The sequence below is a fragment of the Trachypithecus francoisi genome, unplaced genomic scaffold (genome assembly GCF_009764315.1).
Source record: "Trachypithecus francoisi isolate TF-2019V2 unplaced genomic scaffold, Tfra_2.0 Lachesis_group17, whole genome shotgun sequence".
In the NCBI taxonomy this organism is placed as follows: domain Eukaryota; kingdom Metazoa; phylum Chordata; class Mammalia; order Primates; family Cercopithecidae; genus Trachypithecus; species Trachypithecus francoisi.
The window spans coordinates 68,523,331-68,545,898 of NW_022681462.1; the positions used below are offsets into that span (position 1 = coordinate 68,523,331).

The 22,568-nt window shown below is 40.6% G+C and overlaps 2 protein-coding genes across 4 annotated transcripts in view; one reads left to right on the forward strand and one right to left on the reverse strand.

Moving 5' to 3' along the window:
- TMEM178A (transmembrane protein 178A) overlaps window positions 1-8,786 on the reverse strand; it is a 279,546-nt gene extending 270,760 nt beyond the window's left edge. The window contains exon 1 of the mRNA XM_033175938.1: window positions 8,650-8,786. The gene's annotated coding sequence lies outside the window, so the exon portion shown is untranslated. The remainder of the gene's footprint in view (window positions 1-8,649) is intronic.
- Window positions 8,787-8,890: 104 nt separating this feature from the next.
- MAP4K3 (mitogen-activated protein kinase kinase kinase kinase 3) overlaps window positions 8,891-22,568 on the forward strand; it is a 187,965-nt gene continuing 174,287 nt past the window's right edge. The window contains exon 1 of one of the 3 annotated variants that reach the window (XM_033175933.1): window positions 8,891-9,292. In XM_033175933.1, coding sequence (XP_033031824.1) covers window positions 9,197-9,292 — 96 coding nt within the window. In that variant the 5' untranslated portion in view covers window positions 8,891-9,196. The remainder of the gene's footprint in view (window positions 9,293-22,568) is intronic. The other 2 variants (XM_033175931.1, XM_033175932.1) reach the window with 2 other exon arrangements.

Genomic DNA, 22,568 nt, shown 5'->3' on the forward strand with positions numbered 1-22,568 from the left:
GAGGCATTGAGCCTCCATGCCTGGACCCCACTGGGAAATCTTTAGGGACAATAACACACACGGACCTGTCATATCCTATGATAACAATGCCTTCTTCTGGATACCTCCTGAAGGACCTGCCTGAGGCTCTTTTACAGCTAACTTTTTTTTTTGTTAAATAAGTAGGAGGAATACACTCTAAGATAAGGATAAATAGTATACTAAATACATAAACCAATAACGTAGTCATATATTATCATTATTGAGTATTATGTACTATACATAATTATATATATATATACTGAACGCTTACATGACTGGCAGCACAGGTTTTACACCAGCATCACTACAAATATGTGAGTAATGCGTTGCACTACTACGTTACACCAGCTATGATATCAGTAGACAATAGGAATTTTTCAGCTCCATTATAATCTTATGGGACCACTGTCATATATGCAGCCTGTTGTTGACTGAAATGTTGTCATATGGTACGTGACCATATTTTGTTGTCTATTTTTGATGTAGCCTGTACCCTCCAGGACTGGTTGAGTCTGAAAAGATATCATTTAAAATCTTGGCTTCCCGAGAAGATGAGAGATTCTCGTCTAGATAATTCTTTTGTGTTTTCAAGATCTCAGCTGGTAGCAATATAACGTACAGGTACTCTGTGCTCAGTTTTATTGGTGGTGGTGTTATATTTGCCTGGGGGTGAGAAGATAACATCTGGCCTGATAGATTGATGTCAGGGCAGAAACTTCACAGTGAGATGTATGAGAACAGGTTTCTTATCCCTGACACTTTATGACAGTGTGGGTTCAAGAACACTTGTGATGATCTTAAAAGGGGGCAAATATGATTTTTGGAGATTTTTCTTGATCAGGACCAAGGGGCCATGTTGGGGTTTAGGATCTTAGAATTATAGATAACAGTATGAATGGCATCTCCCAGAGTTGAGCAGTACAGTGACCCTTAGTTTGCTGGGCTAAAAAAAATTGGATAAAAGCTTAGGCTATAATAAAGTGTTCCAGTAATAGGTAGTTATAATCCCTCCACAGTAAACATTGACCAGACTGCCTTTGGAATACTGAGCTCAATTCTTTGCCAAAGTTTACTCTGAAAGCTATTAACAAGTTAAATGCATCCATAAGAAGGGGTCCAGATGAGATGTATAGAGTTTGTGATGTATCAGAACAGCTGAGGGGATTTGGGAGAATATAACTAAGAGGAGACACAAGAGCAGAAGAGAAAATATGAACTTTAATAGTTAAGGTTAGCATTGATCTCCATAATGATAATTAACGATACTTTTCTGTCCCCCTCTTTCCTGGTCTCTCTTTGGTATTTAACACTGTCGATCCACTTTCCTTAAAATTTCCTCTTTTATTTCATTGATATCATTTGTACTACTTCAGTAGATAGTAAGATTGAATTGAAGTGCAAGAAATCTGTGAAAACACTTGTGAAGGATAAAGAGGAAAAGTAGCAGTAGGACGGAAGAATGTCAGATTGCAATCCACATCTTAATACCATAAAGGGAATGGGAGAAGTTAGAATTCGGTAGAGTCTGTCTGCGTGGCAGCTCTGAGAAAGGCTCAATTAGGCCAAGGGGACCCCAGAGCAAAGATTGCCCATCAGAAGAAAGTGCACTGGACAGCAATAGCCATGCTCAGGCATTGGCTGGGGGGATCTGGAGAGAGGCAGACCTCTGCGTAAATGCTGTGATAGATTCCAAAGGCATGGTGGTGGGAGGCTGTCAGCTAATCACATCCCATACAGCAAGTACCTCCCTGAAGGGAAACCTGACTGTTCATTCCAATAGGTACCACACAATTCCGTTACCACATGTCACACTGGGTCCCACCTCCTTGGCCTTTTTTACTAAATTCTCTTACTTTGCTCACTCCCTAAATGTTGGGGATTTGTAGGAACCCATTTTCTGCCTATTCCATACATTTTCCCTATGACAATTAATCTCAACCCACAATTTCAAATACTACCATCACTGTATGTTGATATGCACTCCACATGTTAATTCAGGCCACCATTTTCTCTAACCTATACCATTGCAAAGGTCTCCTGATTATTCTCATATCATGTCTCCAGTCTTGCCACCTGTCTCCAATCCATTTTCCACACTGCAGCTAACAAATAAGATCTTGTTATTTACATGCCAAAAACGCATCAATAGCTCCCTTTTGTTCTCAGTGAAAAAAAAAAAAAAAGAGAGAGAAAAATCCAAATCATTTAACACAATTTATATGCTCCATCATGGACTGGTTCCTGCTTACCATTCCAGACTCATCTGTTATCACATTCACCATAAACAGAACTAGGTTCATGTTTTTGAATGTAAACTTTCTACCTTTGGTGTAGAGTGTACGTTTTTGCCTGGCTAATTCTCTACTTGTCTTTTAAGTATCAGCTTAGATGTTCCTTCCTCTGTGAAGACTTTAAAACTTAACAAAGACTACATTTGGTGCTCTCCTAAGTAGTTCCAGGAAGTATATGACAAGGGGCAGGAGGAAGTGGAATGTTGGCTGTGAATCTACGGAGGGCAGTGAAACAACATCATTTGGACATTGGAAATGTAATAGAACAGATAATATTTTACATATCAGAACTTCTGTCAGCAAATACACTGTATGAGATAGAAAGAAATACCTTGATAAACAGATTGGTGTGGGGGACAGTTCTCCCAAGGAAGATGCTAGGCAAACATTCTCAATCCAACCACTCACACCCCGACCCTCCCAGCCAAACCTTGGGCATTCAAAAATTTGGGTGGCTATTTTTGTTGATGTCAGTATGGCTGGGAACAGTATTGACATGGGGCGGACAGGGATATGATGATGCATGGGGATCGTCCCACACAAGGAAAAATTGTTCCACCCAAAATGTTAAGAAAACCTCCATTGAGAAACACTATTGGGGGTATGCAAATCTGAGAACTGAGCCAAATTGCTCAGAATAGGAGTGGTTGAAAGTTGACACGTGAGAACTCCCAGCTCCACCCATGGGAAGGCTGAGCTCTCCCTCATTTGTAAATAAATATTGAGTACCTGTTTTTTAAAATACTGGTTTAGGCTGGTTACAGTAGTTCATGTCTATAATCTCAGCACTTTGGGAGGCCAAAACAGGAGGATTGCATGAGCCCAGGAGTTTGACACTAGCCTGGGAAACATTATGGGACACCATGTCTACAAAAAATAAAGAAAACTTAGTTGGGCGTGGTATGTGTGCTTGTAGTTCCAGCTACTCAGGAGGCTAAGGTGGGAGGATATCTTGAGCCTGGGAGGCCAAGGCTGCAGTGAGTCATGTTCACGCCACTGCACTCCAACCTGTGTGACAAAGTGAGACCCTGTGTCAAAAAAAAAAAATTGATTTAAAGAAAATTAAAAAACATATATTATTGGTTTGGAAAAGAGCCAAATTGTTAGCCCCAGGAGCATCTAATATTTCCTTCTGGTTCTGCTTCCCTGTACCTCTCTGAAGTTCTCACTGAGAACTTCTCTGTATTCTCAATTCAAGTTCAGAGACCATGCCCTATTGCATCATCATAATCTAATATAGTGTTTGACACATGATAAATGCTTGTATTAGTTCATTTTCACACTGCTATGAAGACATACCCGAGACTGAGTAATTTGTAAAGGAGAGATATTTAATTGACTCACAGTTCCCTAAGGCTGGGGAGCCTCAGGAAACTTACAATCATGGCAGAAAGGGAAGCAAACATGTCCTTCTGCACATGGCAGCAGGAGAGAGAATGAGAGTGGAGCAAAGAGAGAAGCTCCTTACAAAACCATCAGATCTTGTGAGAACTTACTATCATGAGAATGGCATGGGAGAAACCACCCCCATGATTCAATTACCTCCCAACAGGTCCCTCCCACCACATGTAGGGATTACGGGAATATAGTTCAAGATGAGATTTGGGTGGGAACACAGCCAAACCATATCAATGCTCAATAAATTTTTCTTAATTATGACTCCCCAAATCTCAATATTAGCCCTGATATCGTTTCTAAATTTCAGATCCACATTTTTATCACTAATTTTACATTTCCAGTTGAGCACTTCAAACTTAGCTACAAAACAGATCATCTACTTTGACCCAGTACAAAAACTCTCTCCCAAATTATACCAGTTCCCTTCATTATGGCAAATGCTATGATGACCTCCCAATTGCCTGAGCTACAAGCCTGTGAGTCACTAATCTCTTACCTGCTTCCTCACTTCCCCAAGCCTGTGAATTCCATCTCCCAATTATCTCCTGAGTTATTTCTCTTTCCTCCATTCTCAGCACTCCAGACCCTAATTTTGTAAGTAAATTTTTCTAGCTGGTCTGTAGTAATCATTTCAAAACATATACATATATCAAAACATCACATTATACACTGTAAATACATTCAATTTTTATTTGTCTGTTATGCCTCAATTTAAAGCTCGGGAGAAATGAAACATATAATTTTTTTTTAAAATGATACAGAGTCTCACTCTGTCACTGAGGCTGGAGTGCAGTGGTGCAATCTCAGCTTACTGCAACCTCTGCCTCCCAGATTCAAGCGATTCTCATGCCTCAGCCTCCGGAATAGCTAGGATTACAGGCACAAGCTACCACTCCTGGTTAATTTTTGTACTTTTTTTAGTAGAGATGGGGTTTCATCATGTTGGTCAGGCTGGTCTCCAACTTCTGACCTGAGGTGATCCACCCGCCTCAGCCTTCCAAAGTGCTGGGATTAGAGGCATGAGCCACCACGCCCAGCCATAAGTAAAAATTTTTTAATAAAAAAAAGAAATCTGGTATTTTTAGCTCCATTGCCACCATCTCCCTCTGTCTTCAGAATTTAGGCACAATTGTCTGTTGTGTGTGCCATATCATTTCTTTTTTTTCAGACGGAGTTTCACTCTTGTCGCCCAGACTGGAGTGCAATGGCACGATCTTGGCTCACTGCAACCTCTGCCTCCTGGGTTCAAGCAATTCTCCTGCCTCAGCCTCCCAAGTAGCTGGGACTACAGTGCACCACCATACCTGGCTAATTTTTGTATTTTTAGTAGAGACGGTGTTTCACCATCTTGGCCAGGCTGGTCTCAAACTCCTGACCTCATGGCCTTCCAAAGTGCTGGGATTACAGGCGTGAGCCACCATGCCCAACTGTATGTGCCATATTATTTCACATACATGTCTCTGTGTGATTTTCCTCCCCTGGTGCATGACTCGCTTATAGTGTTTCTTGAGCTAAGGATGGCTGAGTATCCTGTTTCCAGAGCAGCTAATGTACTGAAAATGTGAGTGGTGGTTATGTTAAATGAGGAGGGGTGAGGTTAATTGGCCAAAGAAGGGGCTCCAGTGAATTGTCAGACAAGAGGGTCTGAGGATGAAATTGGGAGCCTGTGCGGGGGATCAAGGAGTTCCTAAGCCAGAAACCCATGGGGGTCGGGCCAACAGAAGGATGGCCTGGACATGCTGGCAGGTGGGGACTGCTATCTATCTTGGCCTTTTTGTGTTCCTTGCTGTGTGATGCTTAAACGGGTAGGTGCTTTAAGGCACTAAGCAGCCAGTCTGGCACGCACCACTTTCCCTCGTCTGTCTATGCATTCTGAGTAACTGGGATTACAGGGCACGTGCCACCATGCCCAGCTAATTTTTGTATTTTTAGTAGAGACAGGGTTTCACCATGTTGGCCAGGCTGGTCTTGAACTCCTGACCTCAGGTGATCCACCTGCCTCGACCTCCCAAAGTGCTGGGATTACAGGCATCAGCCACCGTGCCCAGCCAAGGGGTCATTCCTTAATCTTCCTCTCATCTGCATTAATGCCCATTGTCTGTGCTTCTCACACTATTTATGAGACTGTAAATTTCTTGAGGGCAGGCATTGTGGCTTTTCTGTATTCAATACCACCAGAATCTAATAATCATTGCCTCTAAATACATTACAGGGAGGCAGATGTTGCCTTACTATAAGAGAAAAAAAAATTTTTTTTAAGTATATTGTATAAAAGCAGAGTATAGACTAGTGGCTAAGAGTCTGGCCTTGGTGTCATACTGCCTTTGTTCAAATTTGAGCCTTCTGTGTCACCTTGAAGCAGCTTAATCTGTCTGTGCCTCATAAAATAGAGATAATATTACCTATGCCATCAGGTTGTTGTGCTAATTAAATGAAATAATACATGAAAAATACTTGGCTCCATTCCTGGTATCTTGTAAGCACTTAGCAATGTTAGAAATTACTACTTTTCTCCTAGTTATTATGATCATTCACTAGCACTGTATCACAACGAGGTGGGTTGTTTTGGGAAGCAATGAGTCACCTTTTATTAAAAGTATTCAAGCAGCAGTAAATCCAGCAAAGATGCTGTAGAAGTGGTTCCTGAGTTAAAAAGATTAGATGACTTCTAAGAATGGTTCTAATCATAGAAGAGGGAAGCTCTTTCTCTGATTCTAGGAAATTGTGATCATTAGTGTTACTTCTAGCAAAATTGAGGATTGTTAGAATGGGGGAAAAAGGCACTGGAATTGGCCATACGCATATATTACAAAAAACAAAATATTTTCTTTGTGAGCAGTTAATTGTTTTACTTATGTTGTAACCCACATGACAAATCAGGCCCTTACACAGAAATTCATCTCTTCTCAAAAGGACTCGGTTGGCCCTGCCAAAGTGGAAGAGACAGAACTTTAAAGACTGTTACAGCCCTCCTGAAATGCCTTTTCCTTTGAAATAAGTCTATTGGTGATGCAAATGCAAAGGTATTTGGACAGATGATAAGCTCAGCAAACAAAACACTGAAACCACTAGAACTTTCTTGTGCAGCTTTCAGTCCTGAGAATTTGGCTTTCTGGCATTAAAAAGGAAGAGGCTGGGCGCGGTGGCTCATGCCTGTAATCCCACCACTTCAGGAGGCCGAGGCAGGCGGATCACCTGAGGTTGGGAGTTTGAGACCAGCCTGACCAACAAGGAGATATCCTGTCTCTAGTAAAAACACAAAAATTAGCCGGGCGTGGTGTTGCATGCCTGTAATCCCAGCTGCTTGGGAGGCTGAGGCAGGAGAATCGCTTGAACCCGGGAGGCAGAGGATTCGGTGAGCTGAGATTGCACCCTTACACTCAAGCTTGCACAACAAGAGCGAAACTCTGTCTCAAAAAAAAAAAAAAAAAAAAAAGGCAGAGAAAAAGAGCAGACCTGGCTCCCATTTGGGATAATTTGTCAGGTCTGCTTATTTGAATCCTTGGCTAATTATCCTCGCATTTGGCCTAAAGATGCCAAACAATTCTCCAAATGTGGACAAACTGAAGGAAGGCCTGTAATCTGGGTCCTGGGCAAGTACCTTACACAGGCAAAAGCGAGATCCTTAGCTATGGAATAACATTTATAGTCAGGAGTTTCTCAAGATACCTGAAGAGCCTGAAGGTAGATCCATCTGGAAGATATTCAATGATATGCACTCCTAAGGCAATAATTTAAGTGATACTTTCATATTACTGATGCTTTAAAATTTAATAATTAAAAATTACATAACCGAAAGGCTACTTGTATAGGTGAAGAGACAACCATTTTCAAACATCAATTTAGTCAACAGATACTCAAAGTAAACAATTTGAGAATTTAGTAAACATGCAATATTCCTATAAGCAAAAGGATTGAAAAGATTTTTTAAAAAAGTATGAAGCAGTTAACTAAGTAGTTTGCTTTACTATTATTTGATTATACTTATCCTTAACAGGTTTGATGAGACCTAGTTTCTCAGGAGCCACGAGGTATTAGGGAATATTAGTGGTTAGAAGGTGTGGTGCCTGAGGGGATTAGGAAAGCATTTCTGAAGCAAAACTCCAAGGTGGTATTGCCAAAGTGGCCATCACCTAATTGATTACAGCTCTTGGAAATGTCTATTGGGAAGTTCAATGAGAACAGAAAAAAAATAACCTTCCATTACCCTCAAGCTTTCTTGGGCAAGTATTAACAATCGGAGCTAGAGTCCACATAGCTTAGACATAAGACGCGCAATCTGGGTCTTAAGCAGGGTGGGGTTTTGGGTAGGTAAGATCACAGCTAAAGAGCTTCCGGATCATCACGTGTTTATATTTCAGGTACCGTAATGGATCTAGTCCATCCTCCACCCCTTCTTTCCAGGGTTGCTTGACAGCCTGCGCAGTCCCCGCCCGTCTTTGATAATCCAACCCTCTTAAAGAGGGAGGTCAATCACTGCTTTAGTTCTGCGCTCTGCCTGCCTCCCACGCGCGATGGTGGGCAGCTGTTTCGCGTGTTTTCCTCCCGGAGCTTTTACGCGCTGCCCACTGCACACACCTCCCTGGCGGCCCTCCTGGCCTGCCCTCCTTTGCACCCTGGCAAGCCAACTCCAAGGGTCCGATTGTCGGAAACAGGGGCAAGCAAGCACAGCTCACTTTTCCTGGGGTTTTCCTCACGGTGTGTTTAGTGACCCCTCCCCGCAATCCCAGAAATACTGTAGCAGTCCGTGGTATCCTATGTGTAGCTGCTTCTAAAATAATAAAGTCTGGGACATTGGCTGTCTTGGATACTACCACTATGCTACCTGCTTGGAAGTGGGACCAGATAAACCAAGATCCAACTTTGTCGTGAGGGGAATCAGAAACGAAAAGAAGCCACTTTCTGCTGGTCCTAACCACGGTCCCTGGGCCAGGCAAACCTTCTCAAGCGTCCGGCGGCAGTGGCCGGGCGCGGGTCCGCAGGAAAGCCGAGGCGTTTCGGGTCCCAAGCTGTTCAGGCGCCGACCCCGGCCTCGCAGGCGCGCGGAGCCGGAACGCGCACGGGGTCGGGTGCGCGCCAGGCCCGGAGCGCTCCCTCCGGGATCGCGGCTGCGCAGTCGGGCGGGAGTCGGGAAAAGCGGGAGGAGGTTGGAGGAGTCGGAGTAAGGGGAGGGGGAGGAGCGGCGAAAGCGGAAGCCATGTTGGAGTTTCACCCCGAGCGAGGGGCTGCGAGGGTTCTCCTCTCCTTGTGGGTGTGACCGGGTTCGGCGCGGCGGCGGGCTGCGGGGGGCGGGGACGGTTGGGCGGCTTGTCGTCGTCCGCAGCGGCGTGAGGGGAGCGGCGGCGGCGGCGGCCGCAGCGTGGAGCCGGGCGATTGTGACCGCCGGGGTAGCCGGGGGCCGGCCGCGGCGCCCTCTCTCCGTGTGGCCCCCTGAGCGCCCCCCCTCCCCTGCCCGGGAGGGAGGCGGGGGGCACCTGGGGCCCGCCATGAACCCCGGCTTCGATCTGTCCCGCCGGAACCCGCAGGAGGACTTCGAGCTGATTCAGCGCATCGGCAGCGGCACCTACGGCGACGTCTACAAGGTAAAGGCAGGGGCCGCGCGCCGCCGAGGCCTTGGGGTCCAGACCCTCAGCCAAGCCTGGGCGCCCGAGCTCGCGCCGCCTGTCCTCGGGAGACGCTGGCGCCTGGGAGCAGTCGGGGAGGAGGAGCTGCGGACGCCGAGGGCTGTGCTGCCTTAGTGAACAAAGGGCCAAATGTGTAACCCCGAGACCTCCCCAGCCCTTACCTGAGCCCTCCGGCGAACCTGATTTTTGCCACCTCCCCTCTTGCGCGCATTTCCAGGGAAAGGCAGAACGAGAGCGGGCTACTCTGCTCATCATAGTGCAGAGAGGGTCTGGGCGTTTGTTGCATTGGCAGGGTCAGCGCGACGAGCCGGACAGCAGGGGTCTGGCGTTGTCAAACCTGCCTGCTTCACACGAACCTGGGATCGTCCGCTCTAGGTTGGGAGCTGCTGCCCACCAGGCCTTGGTGGTAGTTACTATACTATGCTGGGTGACCTCCATCCTCCATCGACAGCTCTCAGCCTTTAGCGCCTTATCTATCCCCCTATCAGTTTATTTTAATTTTCCAAGTAATGACTTTTTTTTTTTGGAAAGAGCAACTTTGATTTCTCTAAATCGAATTGGACTGCGATGCCTTTTAAACTTTTTTTTTTTAAAAAGTGACTTGAATACTTAGGGAAGGTACTGGTTTGACAAGGTTAGAATTCAAAGTCCATTAGCAGCACAGCATTCCTGTTGTAGAGGGACCACTTCTAAATGTGGGAGGATAAATCACTCTTCCCTGGCCAACTCAACTCTTGGCCTCGCAGTTACTGCCAAGAAGAGAGGAGGTTGTTGCCAAATGTGGCAGCAGTCTTGATTTAGTTGTGTATCTTCTTACTCGTAACTGAAGTTGAACTCCTCCTGTTTCACATACCTGAGGATGCACAAAGAAACTTAATTTTGCGTTGGAAAGTTAGTCTTAACTTTATTTTGCCCGTGTTTAAGCAGGTTTTTACTCTTCAGTGTAACGCCTGTGGTAACTTACATATTTAATACAGTGCAGCCAATGTTCTGCTTTGGTCTCGTTTTGTGGATGATCTGCTTTTCACCATCGTGGATCTCATCACTTTTCCCACTATGCAATATCGGTATATTGAGCACACCTCCAATGTATGAGATACTGGGCAAGTAAGCACTTTGGGTTGTAGCAGTAAACGATAGACTTGGTTCCAAATCTTACTAGGGGTTTCTATTTTTTTGGACAAGGACAGTATGAAATAGCCATTTAAATAATCATTGCAGTTTTATTTTGTGCTGTAGAGAAGAGTATTAGGATCAGGGTTATGAGAGCATGTACTAGGAGGACCTGATCCAGTTTGGGGTGTCAGAGTCTCGTCACCTTTTAGATCCCAGAGATGATTAGGCATTGCTTAGGGTACTGGGGAGAGGGGATTATTATGCCAGATAGAGGAGCATGATATGTGAAGGCTCTGAGGCCCGATTTGAAAGAAGCCTGAACAGCCAGAACGGGAGGGTGGTGCTAGATCTTACGGGCCTCTTAGTTCTCATTAGGAGGTCAGACTTCTTTAGGACAATGGGGAACCATTGCAGGCTTTTAAGCAGAGGAGTGACATTAGATTTAGGTTTTTAAAAGAGCTCCCTACTACAGTATGAAGAGTGGAATGGAGCAGTTGGGAGGCCATTATCATAGTCTAGGTAAGAATAATGGTGTTAAGGAATTTGGTGATGACTGTGAAAGTAGAAGTGGATGGATGCAAGTAGCTTATGACTGGTTGGGGGAGTTCACTTATATTCCGATGAAAAGTTAACTAAAACTTGATTAATGTATACATTTTAGGGGGCAGGGTATACAGTAAATCTTTCTACAGGAATAATTGGCTATGTACTCACTATATTTAAAAAAACAGCTAGTAGTTAAGCCACATGATTAAAAAGCAAAAAAAATTAGGACCTGTAATTTCCTAAGTGTAATAAAGGTATAGTAAGTTGGTTAATCTTGTCATTTGTTTAAAATAATGATAATACTAGCTGATGCTTATGGAATGCTTATTACTTGCCAGGCACTGTAAGATTTTTCTAATTGATCCTAAGAGCAACTCTGTGAGATAGGTGCTCTTGTTAACTCCATTTTGCAGTTGAATAAACTGAGGCACAAGGAGATTAACTTGCCATAGTTGGTAGGTGGCAAAGCCAAAATTTAAACCAGTTAGAGACTGTATTCTTAACCAATAGGCAGTACTGCCTCTCTAAAGACAGGAGATGGGCAGATAATGTATTACATTTTCAGTGGAGAAACTGAGGCACACATTTAGTTTAGCATTTGAGTTGTAGCCACACTCTGAGTTAGTGTAGATCTTTAAGTAGTAGTTGGAATACCTAACTCCTGCTGTGCCGTTAGGCCTCACTGTTTATGTAGTCTGCCAAGTGGACATCAGATAATAGATGCTTGCACCCTGTCTGCCAGACTCTTCCAATACCAGTGACCAAAGCAGAGAAACTTCATGTAGTTCTTGGCATCATATCCTCCTGCCTGCTAAACTCTTGTTTGTATTTTTGTCTATAATCAAGTTTATGCTGTAAAGTTACATATTTTTGTTCTTTGTTTTGCTGTTTTAGATTTTTCTTATTTATACAAATTAATTGTGCTAGAGAGAAGTACACTTTGTTTTCAAAAGCCAGTATATATAATTTGTTCCTTAATTTGTCAACATTTAGGTGCTAAAAATAGAATGCTTGGATTAAATAAATAAGAGACCTGATTATAGTCATTCTTGGAAGGTTGGTGGAGATTTTTATTTTGAAAATCGTTTCCTACTCAATGTAATAACATATTTATTGTACTTAAGGTGGCATGGTTTAGTTAGAAAGCATTAAATGAGAATGTGGACAATCTGGGATTTATTAGCTGTGTGACCTTGTGGAATCAACCTCTCAGAGCTGTTTTGTTGTGGAGGTATTATTACCATCATATACCCTTCTTTTTTTGGTATTGAATGAATGACTCAGATTTTAGTCAATAAGTAATCTTTATTTTTTTCAGGCCAATGCATATATACATTTTATCTGCACTGTCTAAAAAAAGTCATATCTTGTGTCCTGTAACTCTTCAGGCTTTATCTGTCATGAAGTGCCTGCAGCTTGGGTTACCTAGAGACCTAGGAGCTGACAACTAAAGCTCTTTAGTTGGGCCTCAGGAGGCCCATGGAGTGCTCTAAAATTAATAGGCTTAATGTTGTATGTATTTGTGTTTTTCTGTGGAGATGGGTTATAGCATTCATTGCATTCTTAAAGAGCTTCATGATCCAAAAAAAGGAAAAGAAAAAATGATCCATAGCTTTGCCATTCAAAAAAGTTTTTTTGGAAAAATTAGGTAGTTATAATAGATCATAATATGATCTATTATATGGGGTTTTCACATGCATTGTGCCATCTTTTCTCAGGCATTTTTCCAGTTTAATTTTTATTATTCCTACCCTTTAAGTCTTCATGTCCTTAAGTTTTTGTAGATTTATTGTTAGAAAGAAGCAGAAGATAGTAAAGCTGGAGATAGGATAGGGCAAAAGAAGTTTTGAAGGAATAGTCTTAATATGGTTTCTAAGGAAGTGGCTTACCTAGTCTTACGGTTTTAGTCTGGTTCCTGTGAACGATTCCTAGCCTGTGTATCCAAGACTGGATACACAAAGACTCTAGGCTTTAAGCCTTAGAGTCATCTTTAGTGACTTCTGGACTGGACTTTTTAGGCATTAGCCAAATTCTGTACACAGGCATTTTCCAAAGTGTGGTTGAGGTGCTTCAGGAAAAGCCATACCATAAGTAGGTTAAAGACAGAAGTCCTATGGTAAAGAAACTTGGTAAACTTTCCTTAACCTAGCAAACTCCAAACTTACTTGACTATGAGATTCTTTTTCTCTGTAATGCATATTGCTTGTCCTTAGTACTAGTGTCTTGTAGAACATGCTTTGGAAAGGTCGATACTGATTTTTTTAAATCTTTGTGTGTTTGGAAGCCATTCCTTCTGAAGCAGGGGCTGCCGTGTTGCTAAGCTTCCAGGTGGTATTCACATGGTAGTCTGTGTAAATAGATTTAAAGTGTCCGTGAAAGCTGGCAGGCAAAAAGGTGAGGATTGGGCAGTAAAATCAGGAAACCAATTTGTATGCATTTAGAGAATTACGTGTTAGTTTATTTGTAATTATGCATCTTTCAAGGTGTTCTATTTAATATCATCATAGACTAATTCTTCCATTATAATCAGCATTTGTGAGAACCTTTCTGGAAAACTCAATTCTTAAACCTAACTGATAAGGAATATGAAGATCTTAAGCATTTAGAAAAGAACATTTGAAGGAAGCTCAAACATTGTTATTTGGAGTTATGCTCACTTTTATTTACTTCCATTTAGGATAGACTCTAGAGAGACCAGAAGAAATGGCCCTAAACTTCGGAAAGATCATTTGAAGTTGATTAAAGTAGAATTTCCCATCATCACTAGCTATTTGAGATGAAAAGTGACAATGAAACAGATAGTGAGGTAATTTTTCTAGAATGTTTGAAAAGCAAACAAACAGGTTAGCTGAATTTGATACAGATCTGATTCCTTAAAGGAGGTACTTACCTCCAGCCTTTGATCTGTATATGTATTTATTGGTGAAACATATCTAATGCATCATTTTGTATTGAGAATGAATAGTAAGTTCTCTCATGAGAGTACATTGAACAGCCATCATCCATTGAACAGCTGTAATATGAGAGGAAATACGTTAGGAACTGTGAGTAGAGTAGCAGAAATGACAAGGCTTGGTACTTGGTATTTACAGGAACATAAAATGTGTACCTGCTATTAGCTATCATAGTTTGAGACCAGAACCTTGTTGGTTTCCTCATTTATATCATATTAAATCTCTTGCTGGCTGAGAGATTCTGTAGATACTCCATAATTGCACAACTGACCTCCGTAGCACAGCATAGTGATTTGAGAACAGGGTTCTGGAGCCAGGCTGCCTAGTTTCACCACCCACTAGCTTTGTCCTTGGGCCAATTACTTAATCCCTCTCTCTGTGTCTCAGTTTCCTCAGCTGTAAAATGGAGATGCTTAGAAAAGTGTTTGGGACAGTACCTGACACATAAAAGTGTAGTTATTGTTAATTGCTGTTAGTGTCTAGAAGTATTTATTATTATGTATTTCTCCTACTACTGTCCTTCTAACCTACTGTGTTCCTCATGCTTTGCCTCAGGGTTTTTAGCTTGCTGTCTCTGCCTAAAATCCACCCCTCCCCACCAGTATCTGTTTGGTTTGCTTCTTCATTTAAAGTCTCAGCTCGGGTGTCACCTTTTAATGAGCCTGTTTGTTTCCACTCTACAAAAAACAGCACTTCTCCCACCACTTTCAGGGATACAAATCAGGGGTGGATCCAGGTTTTACGGGACCCGAAGTTTATGCAGTTTTGGGGACCCTCATTAAGAAAACAAAACTAGAATTAAAAAAGGTATGAAAGTGAATCTTTAGAATGAGAAAAGATATCCCAACAAAATACTGTAACCCTAGTCAGATCCCTTTCTTCTGAGATTTGCTTAGGCATTTAATCAGAAATGCTCACAAAAAATGCTTTCTGATAACTGCCTGGCTCCCTGTCTCCACCTGGAATACTCTACATGTCCCAGCAACTCTCAGCACTCATAGAGGGCCATGCTAGTGAAGGGGCCTGAACTTTAGGTTTTGTTAGTTTCACAGAAAAATTCAGTTCGGCTCTTTACTTAATTTTTCATTATGGCATGTATCACCACATGTTTATTTGTTTATTGCCTGTCTCTCCCCAGTAGAGTGTAAATCCAGGAAATGTGATTTTGCTTTGTTCATTGTTGTATCCCCAGAGCCTAGAAGAATCGCTGACCCATATTAGGTTCTTAATATATATTTATGGAATGAATAAATGAACCAACATGAGAGGAACAAGCCATGGCTATGTGAGTTTAGAGGAAGAAGATCATTGTTTCTGACTGGGAGAAATCCCATAGGCCTTGCAGAGGAGGTGGCATTGGGCTTGACTTAGAGTTCTGGCAGTAGTGGGTACAAAATGAGTTAAATGTAATGGACTGTTATTAGGTCTTAAATCTGAAATCAGTAGGCTTAATGTATCTTTGGCATATCAAGCAATGTTCATAATTGTTATATGCATATGAAGATACTCTGTCATTTTGAACGGAAGACCCCTAGTGACTGACTAGTGAATATAGCAGTAGGCTATCACATACGATTTTCATTTTGTTTTTTTAAAATACGATTAAATTGGGCTTTTAGGAAGAGGTCTTTGTTCACCAATACAAAAAAGACCTTCGATTCAAGAGATGAAATCATGTTTCTTTTTTAATTTTTATTTATTTTTTCATACCACCTTTATATGTACAAAAATAGTATTTCTTTTTGCTTCAGGTTTTTTTTTACAGTCTTTTTTTGTTCTGGAAGATGCCACGTTTCTGAGTTCTGACTGCCTTGACCTGATTATAGGTTTGATTTCCTAATGTAATAATGTACTGCCTACCTTAGCCCTTAAACTCTGTAGAATAATTTTGGATTTGACCATAAATTTAGATATGTTGAAATAAGACATTCATTTTGCTTGTTTAAGCTCTTAGAAATTTGAGATTGTAAAAATTCTTACTGTATAAATCATCTACCTTACCTTGCTCAAAGAATCTCCTCTTCATTGCCTGTATGCTAACCTACGTATGCCATGATTGTAAGGCCTCCTCAGCCATGTGGAACTGTGAGTCAATTAAACCTCTTTCCTTTATAAATTACCCCAGTCTTGTGTATGTCTTTATTAGCAGCTTGAGAACAGATTAGTGCATGCCCCTTCCCAGCCGCCCACAATTACTGTTCTCCTTTCTGTCACCATGAAAGCTCTTTTAGAACTTTGTATAAATGAATCATGAATGAATTGCCTCAGCACTTTTGATGAAAATCAATTGACAGTACACATGTGAGCATATTCTGGACTCTTATTCTTTTGAGCTGTATGTCTATACTTTCACCAGTACCTCACTGTCTTGTTTACTGTAGCTTTATCAAAAGTCTTGAAATTAGGCAGAGTGAATCCTCCAATTCTGTTCTACCTTTTCAAAATGGTTTTATCTATTTTAGGTCCTTTGCTTTTCCGTACAAATTTTTGAATCAGCTTTTCAAGTTAAATATAAAAGCCTACTGGAATTTTGTCTTAACTTTAAATTTTGAGATACATAGTTCAAATTCATTGCAAAAAGAGTGAAAGAGGTCTCATGTACCCAACACCCAGCTTTCCCCAATGGTGATATCTTTACATACCTGTAGTGCATTATCAAAATGAGGAAATTAATTGGCACAATACAGTTAACTAAGCCTTAGTCAGATTTCACCAGTTTTTATATGCATTCATTTTTTATATCTTTGTATATAATTTTGTGATATTTTATTATATATACAGCCTGCTGGGATTGTGTGGGATCTGTCACTCGGTTAGTGGAGAATTGAGATCTTAAATGCATTCAGTCTTCTGATCTGTGACTATATCTTTACATTTATTTAGATGATCTTTATCTCATTAAAGATTAAAATATGTTGCTTTATTTTAATTCATAAATGTTATCCTGGACTTTTCCTACTAATATTGTAGTGAAACATAATTATGGAAAAATTCTCCAGGATTACATAGCAATTACAATATGAGCCATTTTTTCAGCTTTTATTAAAATTCTCATTGTACTAGTAGTTTCTGACTTCATTTAGCTTAATATTGTTCATTTTTAACCCTGAGCATATGGACTCTTTTTTTTTTTTTGTATTTTATTTTTTCGAGACCCTGCTCTATCGCCCAGGCTGGAGTGCAGTAGCACGATCTCGGCTTGCTGCAACCTCCACCTCCTGGGTTCAAGCAATTTTCCTGCCTCAGCCTCCCAAGTAGCTGGAATTACAGGCATGTGCCACCATGCCTGGCTAATTTTTGTATTCTTAGTAGAGACGGGATTTCACCATGTTGGCCAGGCTGGTCTTGAACTCTTGATCTCGTGATTCGCCCGCCTCGGCCACCCAAAGTGCTGGCATTACAGATGTGAGCCACTGCGCCTGGCCCACGGACTCCCTTTAATAAAAATTGGCAAAAAAGACAAGGAAAATGACTATTTTAAAAGATACTCATTTTTTCTATGTATCCAAAGAATTTTTTTTTTTTTTTTTTTTTTTTTTGAGGCAGAGTTTTGCTCTTGTTGCTCAGGTTGGAGTGTAATGGTGTGATCTTGGCTCACTGCAACCTCTACCTCCCAGGTTCAAGCGGTTCTCCTGCCTCAGCCTCCCGAGTAGCTGAGATTACAGGCACCTGCCACCATGCCCAGCCAATTTTTTGTATTATTTTAGTAGAGACGGAGTTTCGCCATGTTGGCCAGGCTGATCTCGAACTCCTGACCTCAGGTCATCCACCCACCTCGGCCTCCCAAAGTACTGAGATTACAGGCATGAGCCACTGCACCTGGCCCCAAAGATTATAACAAACACCTTATAAACGGTTTACTTTCAAATATAAGATGTGTGTGTTGATGTGTATTTTGCAAAACTCACAGCTTTTGAGCTTATTAAAGGAAAATACACTAAAAGTTTACTTCATCCTTTAGTGAAAAATAACACTGCTGGATTATTTAGGAGATCCTAAAAAAAATTCTTATCTTGAGGAACTTAAACTCTGATATAAGGAAACAAAATCTGCATGTATGGAACATCTAAGGAACATGTCTAAGGCATTATTTTAACAATTAGAAGAAAACAATAAAGCTATGTGAATACTGTAGAAATTGTAATTTAAGGGAAAAATAACTTGACTTCCTGAAAGAGTGAATCTTGACCTGGGACTTGAAGAAAAATTGGATTTGCAATTTTAGAGAACTGTGACATCATTCCAAAAGAGTAAATCTGGGTTAAAAATACTGCTGTGAGACCTAAGGGGGCAAAGAAGTAATGAGACAACTATTCTAAGGAGACATATTGGGAAATGTGGTAGACAATGTTTCACATATATAAGACACGGATAAATGAGTGCCAGTTGAAGAATTTAGAACTCGCTTGACCTACAATGTAGTATTTATCAAATTCATTAGGGCCAGTCTTTAACCTGCTTGGTTAGTTATTTAGACGGTATTCGGTAAGATTTATTTCTTCCCTTTCATCTCTATTGATTTAGAAGTTAAAGATTTTACTTTTATTCTTTTGGTGGTTACCCTTAAAATTGCAGCATATGTAATTAGTCTAAAGTTAACTGATCTTTCTCTGTTCTCTTTCTGGTCAGTATGTGGAATTTAGAAGGCTTAATTTCATTCACCACCTTCCTGATTTCTGTTGTCTTACTTTGGTTCTGCTGTTCTTAAATGTCCCAGTTTAATTTTTATTATCGTTTTATACAAACAGTGCTTCTTTACATTTACCTGTAGGAGTTTTCAATTTCTATACTCACTGTTTCTTCTTGGCATTATATTCCTTCATTCTGGGTTCAGATTTCTTTAATCTTTTAGCAGTATTTGGTAGGATTTTTTTCTTTCTTTTTATTTTTCTTTTTAAGTGAGGAACTGTATAAGGTAAACTCAGTCTTCCTCCTTCCCCTCCCCGTTGTCTTTATTTTGTCTTACTTTTAAATCATAGTTCAGTGGGGTATAGAACTCTAGGCTGACGGTTGTTTTTTTCTCAGCACTTTGAAGATATTTTGTCTTCTGGTTACCTGTTGTGCTGCTGAGAAGTCTGTTGTCAATATAATTATTGTTGCTTGTAGCTAGTCTTACTTTTTCTTTCCTCACTATTTGACTTTTAAGATTTTTTTCTTTGATTCTGGTCTGTACACAGTTTCACAATGTTATGTGTGGATTTTAATAAAAATATTTACTGTTTTTCTTCAATCTGAAGAGTAGCATATTTCATAAGTCCTGGAAAATTATAAACTGCAATATCTTTGGTATCTTTTCTTCCGCTCTTTCTTGTTTCTCTTTAGAGCTCCTGTTGTATTCTTTAACTTTTAGTTTTCCATGACTTCTGAATTTTCTAACTCTTCATTCTGTGTCATGTATTATGGTTCTTACCTTTATTATCTTTAGTTGTATCTGTCTAATCTGCTGTTTGAAACTTGTTTTTTTTTAAAAAAGCTTACTTTTTAAAAAAATAATTTCAGTACACAGGATAATTGCAAAGAGTGAGAGAATAATAAAAAAAAAATAACTGATACATTTTTTCCAAGATTCACCAATGGCCAATACTTTACCACATTTATCACTTTTTCTCTGTATATATACATTTTTTTTTCTGAACCATTTGAGAGTAAGTTGCAGGCATCAAACTCCTTTACCCATATACACTTTGATGTGTAGTCTCAAAATGAAAGACATTTACTTAAACTGCAATAAATTATCAAAATCAGGAAATTTTAATATTAAGACAATATTATTATTTGATCTACAGACCTCAGTGAAATTTCAGGAGTCCCAGTAATATCTATTATAGCATTTTACCCCCAACTCCAGAAATCAATCCAGGAGAATCATATGCTATTTATAGTTTGTAAGACTCTTCAGTCTCTTAACCTAGAAGAATTTGTCAGCCTTTCTTTGTCTTTTTAGACACCAACAATTTTGAGTAGTACACACCATTTACTTTGTAGAATTCTCCTCATTTGGGATACTTTTGGTGTTTCCTTTTGTTTAAATTCATGTTACACATTTTTTGGCAGAAATTTATAGTGATGTGTGTGCTCAGTGAATTATATCAGGAAGAACATGATGTTGATTAGTTCCCTTATTAATGTTGACTTTGATTATTTGGTTAATGTTGGTGTGTCAAGTTTCTTCACTATCAGGTTATTATCTTTTCCTTTTCTAATTAATAAGTAAATTATAGGGAGATACTTTGAGACTATATAATATTTTGTTCCTCATCAAACTTATACCTGCTAATTTTAATATCCATGATGTTTTGTACTTGAATTATCACTATAATGGTTCCCAAATAATGATTTTCTGACTCCGTTAATGTATTCTACATGTATTGGTTGACATTCTACTGTAAAGAACTATTTTTGTTTGTTTATTTTTGGGCTCATGGATTCTTCTTTTATTCATTGGGTTTTGATTCATCACTTTTATTTTGATGCTGAAACAATTTCAGATTGGGCCAGTTGGATTTTATCTTAGCTAGGGCTGCCATAAAAACATACCACAGACTAGGTGGCTTAAATGACAGAAATTAATTTTCTCACAGTTCTAGAGGCTAGACATTCAAGATCAAGATGCCAGGTTTCCAGTGATGCTCTCTTTCTGGCTTGTAGATGGCCTTCTCACAGAGAGGGAGGGCATGCTTTCTGGTGTATCTTCTTATAAGGGCACTTATCCCATCCTGAAGCCTTCCCCACCTCAGGAACTCATCTAAACCCAGTTATCTCCTAAAAGCTCCATCTCCAGATGCCGCCACATTGAGGGTTAGGTCTTCAGCATGTGAATTTTAGAGGGACACAGTTCAGTCCATAGCATATTCCATTGCTTTTTACGTTTTATTTATTATATTTCTAGAAAATCTGTGTTATTCTTTTTCAAGTCTTCATATTGTTGCATACTTTCTTGTTCTTAGTGCTTTCGAATTAGTCTATAATTTCAAATTTTGGAGGATTTCATCTTGCAGTTTGTTGCTTTGTTTTATGCTGACTCATGCCTGTGAATTTGTATGTTAATTTTGAATTCATCTACTTTTTTCTGTAAGAATCTTTATGGTTTAAATTGAGGGATGGGTGGAGGGGCTTGGGGGGCTGGTGGGGAGTGGGTGGGAGACTGTGGGTGTCCTTCCAAAACAGTTTTGCTTTTGTTTCTTCCAGTAACCACATGAGTCTTTTTGGTCTTGGATTAATTTTTACTTAATTTCTCAGTTTGGGATTCCCCACATCTTATAGATAATACAAACTTGAACCCCAAATCAAAAGAACAATGACTCTTGGATTTGAATTCTTGGAGGACTGTTTTTCTTCCACCCAAGCACAGACTTTGTTGTTATCCTCTTGTGCTTGTAGGTAACTTTTTATTTTTTTGAGACAGGTTATTGCTCTGTCACCAGGTTGCTGTGCACTGGCACAATCAAGGCTCACTGCAGCCTCGACCTCCTGGAATCAAGTGATTCTCCCCCTTCAGCTTCCCAAGGGAGCTGGGACTACAGGTGTCCACCACCTCGCCCACTAATTTTTGTATTTTTTGTAGAAACGAGGTCTCACTATGTTGCCTCGGCTCATCTCACACTCCTGGGCTCAGGCAGTCCTCCCACCTCGACCTCCCAAAGTGCTGGGATTATGGTCATGAGCCACTGCGCCTGACCTAACCCTTAAAAAAAAAATTGTTTTTGCTTTACTGAAGGCACAGTCCCTTCCAGAGTCCTAGCATTATTCAGTAGTCTCCATTCCAGTGTGCTGTTTTGAGTGGGCCCACAACTGTTCGCCTGTACTCAGATGGTTTTAAAACCCCCAAGCACCTGGATTGCAGAGCTCCACTAGTCTTCCTTCTTCCGCCCTCTCCCACCTTGATTCTAATCCCCCTCCCCCTGTTGGTGGAAACCTCAACTCTGGTTTTCCACTTTCCATCTTAATTCAGTGTAATACATTTGTTAACATTGATGAAACAGGCCGGGTGCGATGGCTCATGCCTGTAATCCCAGCATTTTGGAAGGCCGAGGTGGGTGGATCACCTGAAGTCGGGAGTTTGAGACCAGCCTGGCCAACATGGTGAAACCCTGTCTCTACAAAAAATACAAAAATTGACTGGGTGTGGTGGCACATGCCTGTAATTCCAGCTGCTCAGGAGGCTGAGGCAGGAGAATCTCTTGAACCTGGGAGGCAGAGGTTGCAGTGAGCTGAGAATGTGCCACTGCACTCCAGCCTGGGCAGCAGAATTAGACTCCATCTCAAAAAAAAAAAAAAAAAAAAATTGATGAACCAGTACTGATCAATTATTATATTAATTAAAGTTCATAGTTTACATACATTAGGGACCAGTCTGTGTTGCACATTTTCTGTGCTTTTGACAAATGTTTCCATCAGTATAGTATCATACAGAATAGTTTCACTGCCTTAAAAATTCCGTTTTCTATCTATTCATCTTCCCTTCTCCTCCACCCAACTCCAGGCAGCCACTGATCTTTTTACTGTCTCTATAGTTTTGTCTTTTCCAGAATGTCATATAGTTGGAATCATACAATATGTAGCCTTTTCAGACGGTCTTCTTTCCCTTAGCAATATGCATTTAAGTTTCTTTCATATCT